We start from the raw sequence: 13,702 nt of genomic DNA, 5'->3' as shown, positions 1-13,702 counted from the left end.
ACCCTTTTCACCTTTCCCGCGTTACTCCATGCATGGTTGCCTTTTGTTCAACTCCCGCGCGTCATATTTCAAACATTTGGCTTAGTTTATTCGCGACTTATTATTATAATACGCTTCCTGACAGTCCATGCACGAACAAAATATGTTTTAATGATTAGCAAAGAGTTAGTTGTTTAAGGGATATTATTTTTATTTTGGATGGAAAATGGCACTGACAAAACTTTACAAAAACTTTTATAATAGACCTTCGGGTCCTGGAACGTAGTGGTCATAATGTTGCCACAAAGATTGACTTTATCGCGACTCAGTTACCATTGATAATTAATCAGCTAGATTACCTAAATTATAATGTAGTTCAATAAGAAATCAATGAAGTGGCCAATTAACGCCAAGACATCTAAGTGTTAAACAAGATGCCATCATGAACAAATAACCCTGGTGTTCAACAAGAAATTTTGGTCACTTTCAAACCACTCAAAGAATATAATTACACACACTCGCATTGCGCTGCGCTGCATCAACTTGCGATTCTCTAAAGGTTGTTAAAAGGTCTATTTTTATCGTGTTTTTGGTCTCCACATTCCGAAAGACCAAATACAATGGTTCCAACTTTGCCGAACGGGTTTCCCCTTTTCCGGCGATTACTGAAACGACCGTACTCCCACTAAATAGGGAAACCAACGTAAAAAAAACGTAACCGGGGAAAGTTTCCCCCTTTATGATGGATGTGTCGAGGGTCACGAAAGGTCAGACCCGCCTATCACGCGGCGGACCACTGGAGCTAATTAACAGAAATGACTTTGTACGTCCCTTAGTTTTTGAGAGGTTTTAGAAGTTGCCACCGTCAAAACCCTGAAAATCACCTTCTCGACATTGAGGTTCTTATAATGCGGGATCAGTTACTGGATAATGAATGGTAACGAAGGTCCTTTTCATTCTGTTCGGTAGGTGTGTGTGAGAGAGAGTGGATAGACTTTGATTGGTTCTAATTAATTAAAACGCTCACTCCCTTTGTAATTAATTGAGCTGCCGAAAGGACATGTAACACGCTTTTGGTGGTTTTTATAGTCCACGTTGCAAGTCCGCAATACGCGAAATGAATTTTAAATTTTTTTTTTTAGCCAAAACTTTGACAATGATAATTTTGGACAGTACTAGATTCGGAACTTTACGCTTTCAGTTTGAATTATCGTCCGGTGTCTGTTGGCCAGGGACAAGACTCGAAGGTAATTCGAGGCCAAATTCTGATGCACCATCTATAAAATCCTATTTGTAACTCGACACCGCACGTTGATATAGACGGGTTTAGTTTTAGGGCGCCAATCTGTTCCATTTTCTACATTGAAATTCTCCCCAAGGTTTTTTGGTAAATCTCTCTAGTTTAGTTTGGAAAATGAAACTTTGGGCCGTGATATATTTTCAGGACCCACTTTCAGTTTTTGGAAAAGAAAAGTATAAGAGAAGAGCGAATCTTTTTTGAGGTCGTAAAATTTTATGGTTTAGCTTTTCAGTTCGGATATATAAGATGAAAATATTCCAAAAACCCTTTTTGGAAAGAAGAATTTCATCTTTTTAGCAAAGAAAATAAAAAGAGGGGCCCGATTGTCTGATGTCTTATTCAAGAATTAAATCGTAAATATTCCCCAAGAAAATTTCTAGTAATCTCAGTTCGTAAAGTTTAGGGTTTAAGGGACAAGTTAGAAACTGCCGTCATGCATTTTGATATTAAAAGTTTGTTCCGCATTTTTTTATTTTTATTTATTTTGTTTGGTAATGCTTATTATTTACGTCTATTTTTGACCTACGTTTCCCACCACTATTCTATACTTGTTGAAGTTTAGTTTTATTTCCTTATCTGAACGATTCTAGTAATGTAAGATGGTAGAAACTGCCCTAAAATGTATAGAAACAGCTAGCGACTTATGTTATGCCCTTTTAAAAAAGGGCAAATAATTTCCATAAGAATACCATTTATTATCTGAATGTTGCATCTCTAGATCGTCAAGGGAAACTACTAGGGTTTAGTTAACCTGGGAATGATACGATGTCTGAAATGAAATTCTGACCCCGTTTTTTTTTTTAAAAACAAATTATGACAGTAATGTTGTTCAGAATACTAACTAAACTTGTAACATCTTATTACGATAATCGATTGGTTTCTACCTTGGGAACTAAACTGTACTGTTAGGTTGTCCCATTTCCTTAATTGAATCTGTTTTAATTACATTAAAAGAGTAGTTTAAAGACTTGTGAAATTCAAACTGGAGGCAGGGTCTTTCTACAACTAAATTTTTTTAAAGAAACGACTTAAACTATACATGTTATTTTCAAAAATTCATCCTCATCATGGTGGAATGTAGGTATAATGGTGTCCCCTCTAAATAAATTAAACCTATGAAAAAGTTTAGAGATTTAAAATGATTAAGTTGGGTCGTATTCAGTACTTATGGAATTTCTCCATAGACCTAGAGCTTTCACTCTTTTGAGGTTTTTTTTTTGGGCGATATATCATTGCGATTATTTTACATTAAAAAGGACTTTTTACTTTTTAGTCCATTAATAAGTGGGGGAGTAAAAAAAAAAAAACAATTTAAAACTCAACTTGAAAGAAAAGATATTTCCAAATCGTACGACGAGACTAAAAGGAGTTATGGAATGGGTTTTTCCTCGCTTTAATTCTATCATATCTTAAGGTTTTCTACGCAACAGTATTTAGATAACGAGAGAAAAAGAAAGAAAAAACCGTCTTCTAGATGGCTGATTGAAAACGTCTCCTATCCTTTTAGCTTTTGTTAGTTTATTTTATCAGAAATTCATTACCTGAAGTAACAAAGCGTTTCGTTGAATTTTCATCTCCCAAGGTTAATATGCATATGTAAAATAATTCTCTCCAGTTCAAAAGGCATATATGATACTCCTCAGTACCTCCTCCCCCTCTAAATTCCACAAAACTCTTCTATTTCACTTAAAGTGCTTTTGATATTATCAAAACTTATATTTTAATCAATAATACCATACCCTTTTTACGCCCATTTCTAATATTGGAAACCGATATTATAATCCAATTATTACAAAAGAAAGTTTGGTACCAAAAAATATATATACAGGGTGTTTCTGATAATTCAGGAATAAATTAACGGGGATGTTCTTTTCGCGGTTTTGAGTCGATATTGTAACTTCTATCTCGATTTTGCTGCCAGGGACACTGTTTCCAAGTTAAGATTGATTGGGGTATTTTACGGATGACCCCTTAAATTTAATTATGAACTGAAAGACAATGATTTCTAATTTAATTAAGTGGTCATCCGTAAAACACAAAACACCCTGTATACCTATAAATATATATATATATATATATATTTTTTTGAAATAATTACGATTCCTCGTCAGTATTTTTTAACAATTTTTTTCTTCTATTCTTTCTTGAAACTTTATTTAAATATTCCCATGACAATTTTCTTCCGCTCTTTCTATTTTATTTTTGATATGACGTACCTTTTTGTCTTCACAATTCCGGTTGATGTTTATTAGTTTAAGTCTACAGTTTTTATAAAATGTTTTTTTTTTTTTGAAATTTCACTTTGCCTTCTTCGAAGTATTTTTTACAAATGGTTACTTTATATTTTGTTTTAAAAAATTACTGAAGTATTGAAAATTCGACAATCTTATGTATATATAGCGAAAAATTCGAAATATTGTTTGGGTTTTTTTGTGTGTGGTTTAATTAGAGATAATTTTTCCTTACGAGTACCTTTACACATTTTTAAAAGAAAATTGACTTTTGCAGCCAAATGTCGTATCGTATTCAATCCTTTATTCAAACCCTCTCTATTTTTTAAACTATTTTGATCAAACCTTGATTGTTTATTTTTACATATATATTTCTCTTCAAATTTGTCAGATTTAACACTAAATATATCTGGTAATTTATTCAAGAACCAATTTTATTTCATTTCAAATTCATTTTAGTATTGGTGCTGTTTGTTATAATTCTTTTTAATTTAATTTTGGCGTCCGTGAATAAGAGAGAACGGTTTTAGAAAGGTGTCAAGAAATTTTTCGATCGAAATTGCCTCTCTTTTTTTATTAGAAAAAAGAAATAAATTTTACAGGGTACTGAAAAAAAACCTATTAGCATTCTTTCCTTTCCCCATTTTCTCTTTCGACTATGCAATGCTTTTAGATTAAATCTGATAGGTATTGATTTTTTATTGTAGTTTGATAAAGAAAGAGAGACGAGTTTATAATAAAACCAGTTAGCGTATTTTTAAAAGGATGTACAATGCCTTATGTAGGAGGAGGGGGCTTGTCAAGAACTATATTTTGAAGTAGTGTTACTATTTTCTTGAGTAGTGATTGGGCAATATCACGTGATTGTAAGCGTAGAACGACTCGGCGGATAGATTCAGCGGAAATGTCGATGACCATTCGCAATATACTTATAACGCTACGTAATTCACGCATGCCCAGTAAGTATGGCTCTATTTGATATAATATAAGCTTAATATAGGCCCAGCCCCCTACGTAACGCATTGTACATCCCTTCAAAAATAATATTTCGAAAGAAAAATATGCAAATGCAAAAATCGAATTGGTATTTTTTTTTTTTTTTTTGGTATTTTAATAAATTATAAACTTCAAAAATTATTATTTAAACACTTGAAGAAGATAATCCATGAAGCAGTAAAGTGCCCTATGATTTATTACAGATCTATTTCTTTTCTTTTAATTAGTACTTAATTAGAATTTAATTGTAATTAGATAAACACTAACATTTACACGAAAGAATAAAATATATTTCGATGTTTTAGGTTAAAGTCTCGCAGACGCATTGGCCGGTTAAAATTAATTATATTATATAATTATTCCCTTACGTTTTTAAATTAAGTTTATAGAAATTTATTCATTAGAGTTAAAGACAAAGGCGCGTGCTCGAATAAATCTGCATATTTATTAAATTTTCCTCCCGCCTTTTCCGCTAGCCATTTACCACAAATGAAATTCTTGGTAAATGGGACAGTCTTCGGTATAGTTTAATTTCTAGATTTTAGCTAATTTATTGTTAGTTTTCAAGTCCCTTTATAGAAGCAACTAATGAAAGATATTCTCTCTGTTATAGCCGAGATTATATAACACTGATTAAATAACTGAGTTAGAGGAAAGTAGTTTGATTCCACTTAAATTAAGTTAATTCAGATTCTTACCTTATTATTGATGCTTTGAGCCTATGAGAACTGCTTATACATCAGAGAAAAAAATTAACGCAATTCCAGATGATATTACAAATTCTTTTGTTTTGTTTAACAAATATACAGAGTGATTTAGCTATTTGAGGACAACAATAGCTTCTATTATCTATAATCAAGGGATTTCCTGAAAATTAGGATGTAGATTGTCCGTCTAAGACAAGAGTCAATCTTGTGTTTTGGTTTAGATGGAAACTGAATTCGTGCCCTCTAGATTATGGAAGTTATTGTTTTCAATTAGCTAATCACTTTTGCATATTCACTGTTAATTAAAACTATTTACTGTCGCTGAAATTGCATTTTCATTTAATTATATTTCAATCGTAATTATTTTTGAAATTACACACCCCCCTCTGCATCGCGCGCCTTAAATTTAGTAAACCATAATTATTTTATTATTAATTAAAATTTAGGGAAAATTAATTTACGATTAAAATGCGTTTTAACAACTTTTGCATAGGCACGATTCTATATATTTATATTTAAGGGTATGCATTTATCAGTTAATTTATTTTATTATCAAAATTTAAGGTAATTTTCCATTCTTATTGTATACACCTTTAATTGGGGGGATTTTATTTTTTTTTTCTCGTGTTATATTCGTTTCCCTCAAATATTCGCATCCAGCTTGGGTAATAATTCCCATTTGTTTATAATATATATATAACCTTCCTTTTTTTAATTAGTCAAATAGAAACCTTTGTATAGATAAATGTGATAGATTTACACGGTTTTTTAAAGAGTAAATATAATTTGTTTAAATTGTTATAATTTTTAACGTGATAGTGCTATAGAAACGATGATGATTTTATTTATTATTTTTTTGTTTTTTAATTATCAGTTTATGAACATGGTTTATGGTGAAGAATTAGTTATATATAATTTCTTATTTCGTTTTGTATTATTTTTTTAAAATGGGAGACTAGAGTTTTTTTTCTTTTGGTATAAATAGTTGCGAATGTTCAGTCTTGGTCCGTTAAATTTGGACAAAAATGATAGTCCCATTTTTATACGAAGCTTCTTTATATACAGGGTGATTTTGATAAGTCTGGCATAAATTAACGGGGATGTTCTTTGGGAAATAAATTTTGAGTCGAAAATGTAACTTCTATCTCCATTTTTCCCCAAGGGACGCTGTTTTCAAGTTAAGATTTGAGGAGTGTTTTAGGGATGACCCCTTAATTAAATTAGAAATCATTGTCTAAATCAGTTTCTTAATTAAATTTTATTGGTCATCCGTAAAATACACTGGACAATCTTAACTTGAAAACAGTGGTCCGCAGGACAAACAAAATGGAGATAGAAGTTACATTTCTGACTCAAAATCGTGCACCCAAAGAATATCCCTCTTAATTTATGGCAGACTTATCAGAAACACCCTGTATAGTTTTAATTTAAGGAAATAAGGTCCTAGTATAGTTATAAAAGTTTATATATATGTATAGCGAAGATTTAGAGTAGGGACCACCACTATGAGTGTTATTGTATTGGCCTTATTCCTGGTCAGACTTCATTAAGATTTAGGCTTAGCAAGTTCGTCTCCAACTAGAAGTAAAACAATTGCGCCATTCTAGTTTATTTTTGTCGTCTGTTGTTTTCTAAATTTGAAAACGAAGTTGGCTCATTTTCATACAGAAAACAACGCGTGGCAGTTCAGCGCATGAGCTAGGAGACACACGTGTATTGTTGCTCCCATGCTAATAAATAATTTGCACATCCATGACCCCTAGCTACTTTAGGCATATAATTGTTTCGCTTCATGTTAAAACATTCAATTTAATCGTGAAATTGATAAATCGTAAAAGAGACATAATTTTACCATTCACCTCTGCGATCTGAATTTCTATTCGAACTTTGCATCGTCTGATCTGAACAGATGTAAGGGCAATACTGAATTTCGAAATTCAAAGTCGAATGTTTGTTATTAGAAGCGCGGCGTCGTCGTCCTTCTTAAAAATCTTCACGTTAGGTTAGATTTGCAAACGCAGCACCAATCATTGAGTTGTTTGTAGACTTCTCGGTGTCGACGAGTTTTCCATTTGAAAATAGTATCGTCTATAAGCGATCTTCCTAGATCTATGTAAGAAATACAAAGAAATTTAAAAAATTTAGTATAGTTTATAGTCAACTTAAAATTCACGTTCTTTCCCTCGTAATATCTAATTTAGTCTTAGATCCGAATCTTTTATTTCTTATCAAGTCAAAATGTAAGAACCCTAAACTTTTTCCGATAAACCATGTTCCCTCCCAAGCACAATGCTGGAATCTGTTTAACCTTTAGGCTTAAAAATAGAGTTTTCTAAGTTATATACGATGCAATACAAAGGCGAGATGAAACAGAATTGTACCAAGTACACACACATCACTTCTCCTTTTGTTCGTTATCCGGCGAAATCATCTTGAATGAAAACCGTCGAATCAGCACCCATATACCTCGAACCCGCATCCAACCCCCTCCATCTCTTTTCATTCCTCGGTTTTGCAACTTTGTTTTTGATGATGCTACACTAGACGACTCGAGACTCTACAGTCCTTGTAAAATTCTATCCTTAATGCTCTCCCGCATTTCCGGGAACCCTTCTCCTCCTCCTTTTATTCATTCTTCTTTCCTAGTTAGGCCTAAAGCCCTTCAGTTCGCCTTTAACATCCTCACTAAGGATTCAAGCGTGCAAATATAGTTTCACTAGGCCGCGAAAAGGAATGAATCAGCTCTCACGAATTGTAGAGCTACGTACTCTGCTCGAGAAATTCCATTCCGGTGCGCGGGCATCTTATGATAATCTTTAGAATTTTTGAGGACAGACCGCGTGCAATGTGAGGTTTATCAAGTATGTTTCTAAACAACCCCCGCGGTTTGAAACTTATAGCATAATTAAAGTGTCTATGCTCGTTTAGCCAACGAAACATGGAATTTAAATTAAATCGAGAATATGTTTATAGACATTTTACGATGAACAGCGGGTAAGGATTGGGTGTGTCACTGCGGGCTTGGCCGTGAGTGATTACGTTTTGCGGCCACCATGAGTTTGAGGTTTGCCTTACGCGCATATAGCCGCGGACGATGAAAATGGGTAGCGAAGGCAAACAAGCTCCTTTAATGTCTTTTAGTCGTAAGCCCCGCTGATTTAACTAGCTACCAACCGAATAAGTAATTCCCCTTCGTCTCTGAAGGGATGGAGAAAATCTCTCCTTCTCTACATAGCCAAGAGGTAACTCGTGTTTATGCAAGACTCCAAAAAATAAGGGTCTTACAACACACTTTTGTACTGTACAGTTCATATCAGGTGGAAGTTAAGCAACAGGGCTTTAACGAAAACCCCCGCGGTTTAAAAAGGTTTACTACAAAGAAGAGGGAGCTTTTAGATTCAATGTCTTCTCGCTATGAGATGGTATGTACCGTGATCGACAATGTAACGTAACTGGGAATGTCCCTTCCGCGTGGGTTGCGTGGTCGATTTCGCCCAAAGATAAAGTTAACTGATTTTTCGGGGTTGAGGGCATGAACAAGATTGCGAGAGGGAGATAACCTAGTATAGCGGAATTTGGATAATTACTCCCTCTTGGGCCGTGATTACAAACTTTCGAAGAAGTCCGCGAAGAAAGTTCAAGTTTGAGAGTGTATATGTATATACAGGGTGTTTGTGAAAGGTCCATCAATAATGAAAGGGCGTATTTATTGGGCCATTTTGAGTCGAAAATGTTCTATGACATTTTTCCGTTCGGGCCACTGTTTTCAAGTTATGATTGGAGTAATTTACGGATGACCCCTTAAATTTAATTAAGAAATTGAAAGACAGCGCTAATTTAATGAAGGGGTCATCCCTAAAATATTCAAATCATAACTCGAAAACCGTGGCTCGGACGGCAAAATGTCATAGAACATTTTCGACTCAAAATGGCCCAATAAATACGCCCTTTCATTATTGATGGACTTTTCACAAACACCCTGTATACATATAGTTTTGGGAAGACTTGTTTAACGTCTTTACTGTAAATAAGGACGTTTATTCTGGTCACCGCCGCTGGGCTAATACGCTTGTGATTCTACGCGTAACGTGGTTTGTTTACTAACCCTTAATAAATATTAAACATGGTTTCATTTGTTTACGATAAACTCTAAGCATACTTAGAATTTAACAGAAAAACTCGAAGATGAAAGAGCACGGTCGGTTCTTCTTTGAGTATTTTCTGGTTTTCAAAGTTGAACTAATTTGGTTATACGTTTTATATACTTTAAGACGAAAATTCGAAATCTACCTTAATTAAACTGAAATATTTAAGAACTGTTATGAATATTAAAACGGCTAATGAAAGATTAACGCATTAAGACTATATTTCCATGTACCCTCGAGACAGGGTTCTAATCTGAAATTGATATAGAGTTTGAAGAGATAAAAGCTAAATGTCTACCTATACGTAAACCTTTTGCTTTATTAATCCTGTTTACTCCTTATTCATAATATTTTTTTTCATTCCACGGGGAAGAGATTGCTGGAAAATTAATGCGGATCCCTGAAGTGGATAGAAAGATATCCGTGGAATATATTTGAGTGGATGGAAAGCCAGAAGGAGTGGGGGAGGAGGAGTAAGGGGAATGAGACGTCGTTTTCCTAAATTATTTATACTTACAGCTACTCTCTAAAGGCATAAACTCTTGCATCTCGTTCAGCATGGCATTAACGGACTGAATTTCCCTGGGATAAAAAAAGGATGAAATAAATAAAGAAACCAGTATACGAGATCTGATTAGATGTAAAGCTTTAATCACGTACACCCAGCCAGAATTTAAATCCAACTCTAAATTCCGCGCGCTATATCTTAAGGAAATCTTCTGTAGACTTCCTATTCTACCCTTTTAAATTTAGTTTAAAGGGGTTCTTTTTAAAATTTACGTTTTACTATCCGTAGGCGTTTCTAGTCTGACGTCAGTTTAGAATATATTTTATGTCGGATAGCTAATTATACAGGGTGTTTCTGAAAAGTCCATCACAAATTAAGGGGCGTGTTTATGGGACCAAACTGAGCGGAAAGTACCAAAGAACATGGGGTGTACAACATTTTGTTACGGAGATATGGCCTTCCAAACATTCGCCCCTAAAACAAGGAAATATCCAAAAATGAGGAGTAACACTTAAGACCGACTAACCAGCTTGTTTAAAATTACTAGACAATTTCAATAGCCTTTAATCGAACAATTGATTTCTACCTTTACTAATCAGAAGCGTATAAATGAGTAGAAGTATGCCTACGGTGGTAATGTAAAATTAATCCCAAGTGACATGATGTTTCAAGATCTTCCCAGCACCAAGTAAAATGGTTCTGATTGAAGGGACTTTTATTAGCACAGCGTAAACAACGTTATTTTCAGGAATTAGTCCAAATGTCCACGGGCGGCATTACAAAAACGAGGCAGTCTTTCGAATGATACTTGGACATGTTGGAAGATCCCTGGCTTGTTCCTGTTATCTCAAACCGTAAAAAGCTACGCAAATCTTCATCATCACGGACAACACTCTTGTACGTTAGGTATGACCTTGAGAAAACCTAAAAGGACATCTCGAATGTATTTGAAAAACCCATCTCCAATTAAGGGGCGTCTTGTTTGTTTCCAACAGAGTAAACTCGCCCAGAGAACAATTACAATGCAGAGCCACGTTTCGGCGTTAATGGCCCACAAAGGTGGTCCCAAACAAAAGAACAAACTTTAATTTGTTTCGTTCAGTAAGTGTTTCATGTGTCATAGATAAAACGCCATGATTAATGCACGAAGAAAATGAATTTATTGACAAGTTTTAACATTTAATTGCAACTAGTTACAAAAATTGTTCAAAGTGTTCACCACCCGCGTTAAGGCACACATTAGCACGTCTTACAAATGATTCCCTTACACGTTGAAAAATGCCTGGAGTTTCGCGAATTGTTTGACAGCCGTGAATTATTCGTCGACGTAGCTCTTCAACATCGGGCACTTCAGTCTGATAAACTAAGTCTTTCAGGTGGCCCCAAAGAAAGAAATCACAAGGGTTCAGATCGGGTGATCGAGCAGGCCACTCCACAGGTCCACCTCGACCTAACCACCGCAAAGGGAAGGTCGCGTTAAGATAATTTCGGACCGCGATGCTGAAATGTGGTGGTGCACCATCGTGCATGAACCACATTCTGTTTACCAAACCTAAGGGTACGTCTTCGAGTAGTTCCGGTAAATCGTCCCGTAAGAACTGCAAGTAAGCCACACCGTTTAACCTGGGCTCTAGGAAATATGGCCCAATTAAATTGTCACCCACAATACCACACCACACGTTTAAACTGAATTGTACTTGGTGACTTCTAACGCAAGTTGCGTGGGGGTTTAGCTGGGACCATTGATGTTTATTATGTAAGTTAATAATACCATCCCGTGAAAAGTTAGCTTCGTCAGTAACCAACAAATCCCGTGGGAAATCGATATCGTTTACTTTAGCCAGAAACCACTGACAAAACGCCGTGCGTCGTGGGTAGTCCGCTGGATTCAAACCTTGAACTTTTTGAACATGGAAAGGATGAAACCGGTGGCTTCTGAGGATTTTCCACACGAGCGTGTGGTTTACGCCTAATCGGCGACCAACTTGGCGGGTACTTGATTCAGGCTCGTCCTCGAAAATGGTGAGAACTTCGTCTTCTACGGCCTCTGGGATGGCTCTCGCTCTAGGTTGAGGTCCAGCCGGTTGGATTCGTCCATCTTGCCTCAAACGTCTGTCCACAGCCTCGAACGTCAGTCGATTTGGTAGTCGCCTCTGCGGAAATCTTTCCTGATACAAGCGTACAGCTGCAGCGGCATTCCCCTCGGCTAGTCCATACATTAGGTGCATATCCGCATATTCGGCATTTGTGAAGAAAGGCATTGTAACAGACTTCGTTGAATTATGAGTTTAATAAAACAAACACATGTACGTGAAACCTCTTTTATTCCTTTCTTAAAAACATAGTGCTCTGTTTTAGTGCTCTGTTTTTTAAGAATAGGCGAAGTTCTCACTATTTTCGAGGACGATCCAAAAACAAGCAGCCGCCAATTGGTTTGCTGATTAAGAAAAAACCACACGCAACTTGCGTTAGAATTCACAAAGTACAATTCAGCTTAAACGTGTGGTGTAGTATTGTGGGTGACAATTTAATTGGGCCATATTTCCTAGAGCCCAGGTTAAACGGTGTGGCTTACTTGTAGTTCTTACGGGACGGTTTACCAGAACTACTCGAAGACGTACCCTTAGGTTTAATAAACAGAATGTGGTTCATGCACGATGGTGCACCACCACATTTCAGCATCGCGGTCCGAAAACTTGTCAATAACATTTTCTTTGTGCATTAATCATGGCGTTTTATCTATGACACATGAAACACTTACTGAACGAAACAAATTAAAGTTTGTTCTTTTGTTTGGGACCACCTTTGTGGGCCATTAACGCCGAAACGTGGCTCTGCATTGTAATTGTTCTCTGGGCGAGTTTACTCTGTTGGAAACAAACAACACGCCCCTTAATTGGAGATGGGTTTTTCAAATACATTCGAGATGTCCTTTTAGGTTTTCTCAAGGTCATACCTAACGTACAAGAGTGTTGTCCGTGATGATGAAGATTTGCGTAGCTTTTTACGGTTTGAGATAACAGGAACAAGCCAGGGATCTTCCAACATGTCCAAGTATCATTCGAAAGACTGCCTCGTTTTTGTAATGCCGCCCGTGGACATTTGGACTAATTCCTGAAAATAACGTTGTTTACGCTGTGCTAATAAAAGTCCCTTCAATCAGAACCATTTTACTTGGTGCTGGGAAGATCTTGAAACATCATGTCACTTGGGATTAATTTTACATTACCACCGTAGGCATACTTCTACTCATTTATACGCTTCTGATTAGTAAAGGTAGAAATCAATTGTTCGATTAAAGGCTATTGAAATTGTCTAGTAATTTTAAACAAGCTGGTTAGTCGGTCTTAAGTGTTACCCCTCATTTTTGGATATTTCCTTGTTTTAGGGGCGAATGTTTGGAAGGCCATATCTCCGTAACAAAATGTTGTACACCCCATGTTCTTTGGTACTTTCCGCTCAGTTTGGTCCCATAAACACGCCCCTTAATTTGTGATGGACTTTTCAGAAACACCCTGTATATCTTTACATTCATAAAGAATGATGGTAGCATCCATATTCCAGAACATATTCGTGCAATTTGAAAATGTTAGTTTACAGGAGTTTCTAAAGCTTTTGAAGGTAATGTAAATCTTCAAGAAATCATTGTATTGTTCTTGGCATTAAACAACTGATTATGTTCCAATTTTTTTCCATTGAAAACCCATTTTAAACACGTCCCTTCGCGTAATATACAAATCTTCCACGTAAGCGGAAAGTATAAGAAAAATAAAGTATACATATACAGGTATATCCAGGCATATTTATGGAATATGGAATATGTCAACGTCACGTTA

The 13,702-nt window shown here is 35.6% G+C and overlaps 2 protein-coding genes and 1 long non-coding RNA gene across 5 annotated transcripts in view; 1 reads left to right on the top strand and 2 right to left on the bottom strand.

The window, feature by feature from the left end:
• Positions 1–7,089: 7,089 nt before the first annotated feature.
• The window catches only part of LOC149692071 (regulator of G protein signaling 7-binding protein-like), a 34,253-nt gene continuing 27,640 nt past the window's right edge, over positions 7,090–13,702 (bottom strand). The window contains exons 6-7 of the mRNA XM_089867736.1: positions 9,876–9,940; positions 7,090–7,322 (exon numbers count right to left, since the gene is read on the bottom strand). Coding sequence (XP_089723862.1) covers positions 7,207–7,322; positions 9,876–9,940 — 181 coding nt within the window. The 3' untranslated portion in view covers positions 7,090–7,206. The remainder of the gene's footprint in view (positions 7,323–9,875; positions 9,941–13,702) is intronic.
• LOC149692073 (uncharacterized) lies at positions 10,210–12,182 on the top strand. Of its 3 annotated transcripts, XR_016382603.1 has the most exons (3): positions 10,210–10,763; positions 10,862–11,622; positions 11,707–12,182. It is a non-coding gene; the product is annotated as an uncharacterized LOC149692073 (long non-coding RNA). The 3 variants fall into 3 exon arrangements; XR_016382602.1 differs by having other exon boundaries at positions 10,862–12,182; XR_016382604.1 differs by having other exon boundaries at positions 10,210–10,772; positions 10,862–12,182.
• Positions 11,004–12,127, bottom strand: LOC149692074 (uncharacterized). The gene is made up of 2 exons (XM_089867735.1): positions 11,531–12,127; positions 11,004–11,464 (listed from the first exon to the last, which is right to left on the bottom strand). Exons 1-2 carry the CDS (start codon positions 12,125–12,127, stop codon positions 11,060–11,062), a joined length of 1,002 nt encoding a protein of 333 aa, XP_089723861.1. The 3' UTR covers positions 11,004–11,059.

Source organism: Phalangium opilio, unplaced genomic scaffold, assembly GCF_054372755.1.
Source record: "Phalangium opilio isolate 3A_F unplaced genomic scaffold, DU_Popi_V2 ptg000024l_1, whole genome shotgun sequence".
Classification (NCBI taxonomy): domain Eukaryota; kingdom Metazoa; phylum Arthropoda; class Arachnida; order Opiliones; family Phalangiidae; genus Phalangium; species Phalangium opilio.
This window is presented reverse-complemented; position numbering and strand designations above follow the sequence as displayed.

Excerpts from the sequence above, each read along its gene's own strand:
- LOC149692074 (XM_089867735.1), bottom strand. The coding sequence starts at position 12,127 with ATGCCTTTCTTCACAAATGCCGAATATGCGGATATGCACCTAATGTAT. Across the intron at positions 11,465-11,530 it reads TAAACGTGTGGTGTGGTATT|TTCTTACGGGACGATTTACC; the intron begins GTGGGTGACAAT and ends GCTTACTTGCAG.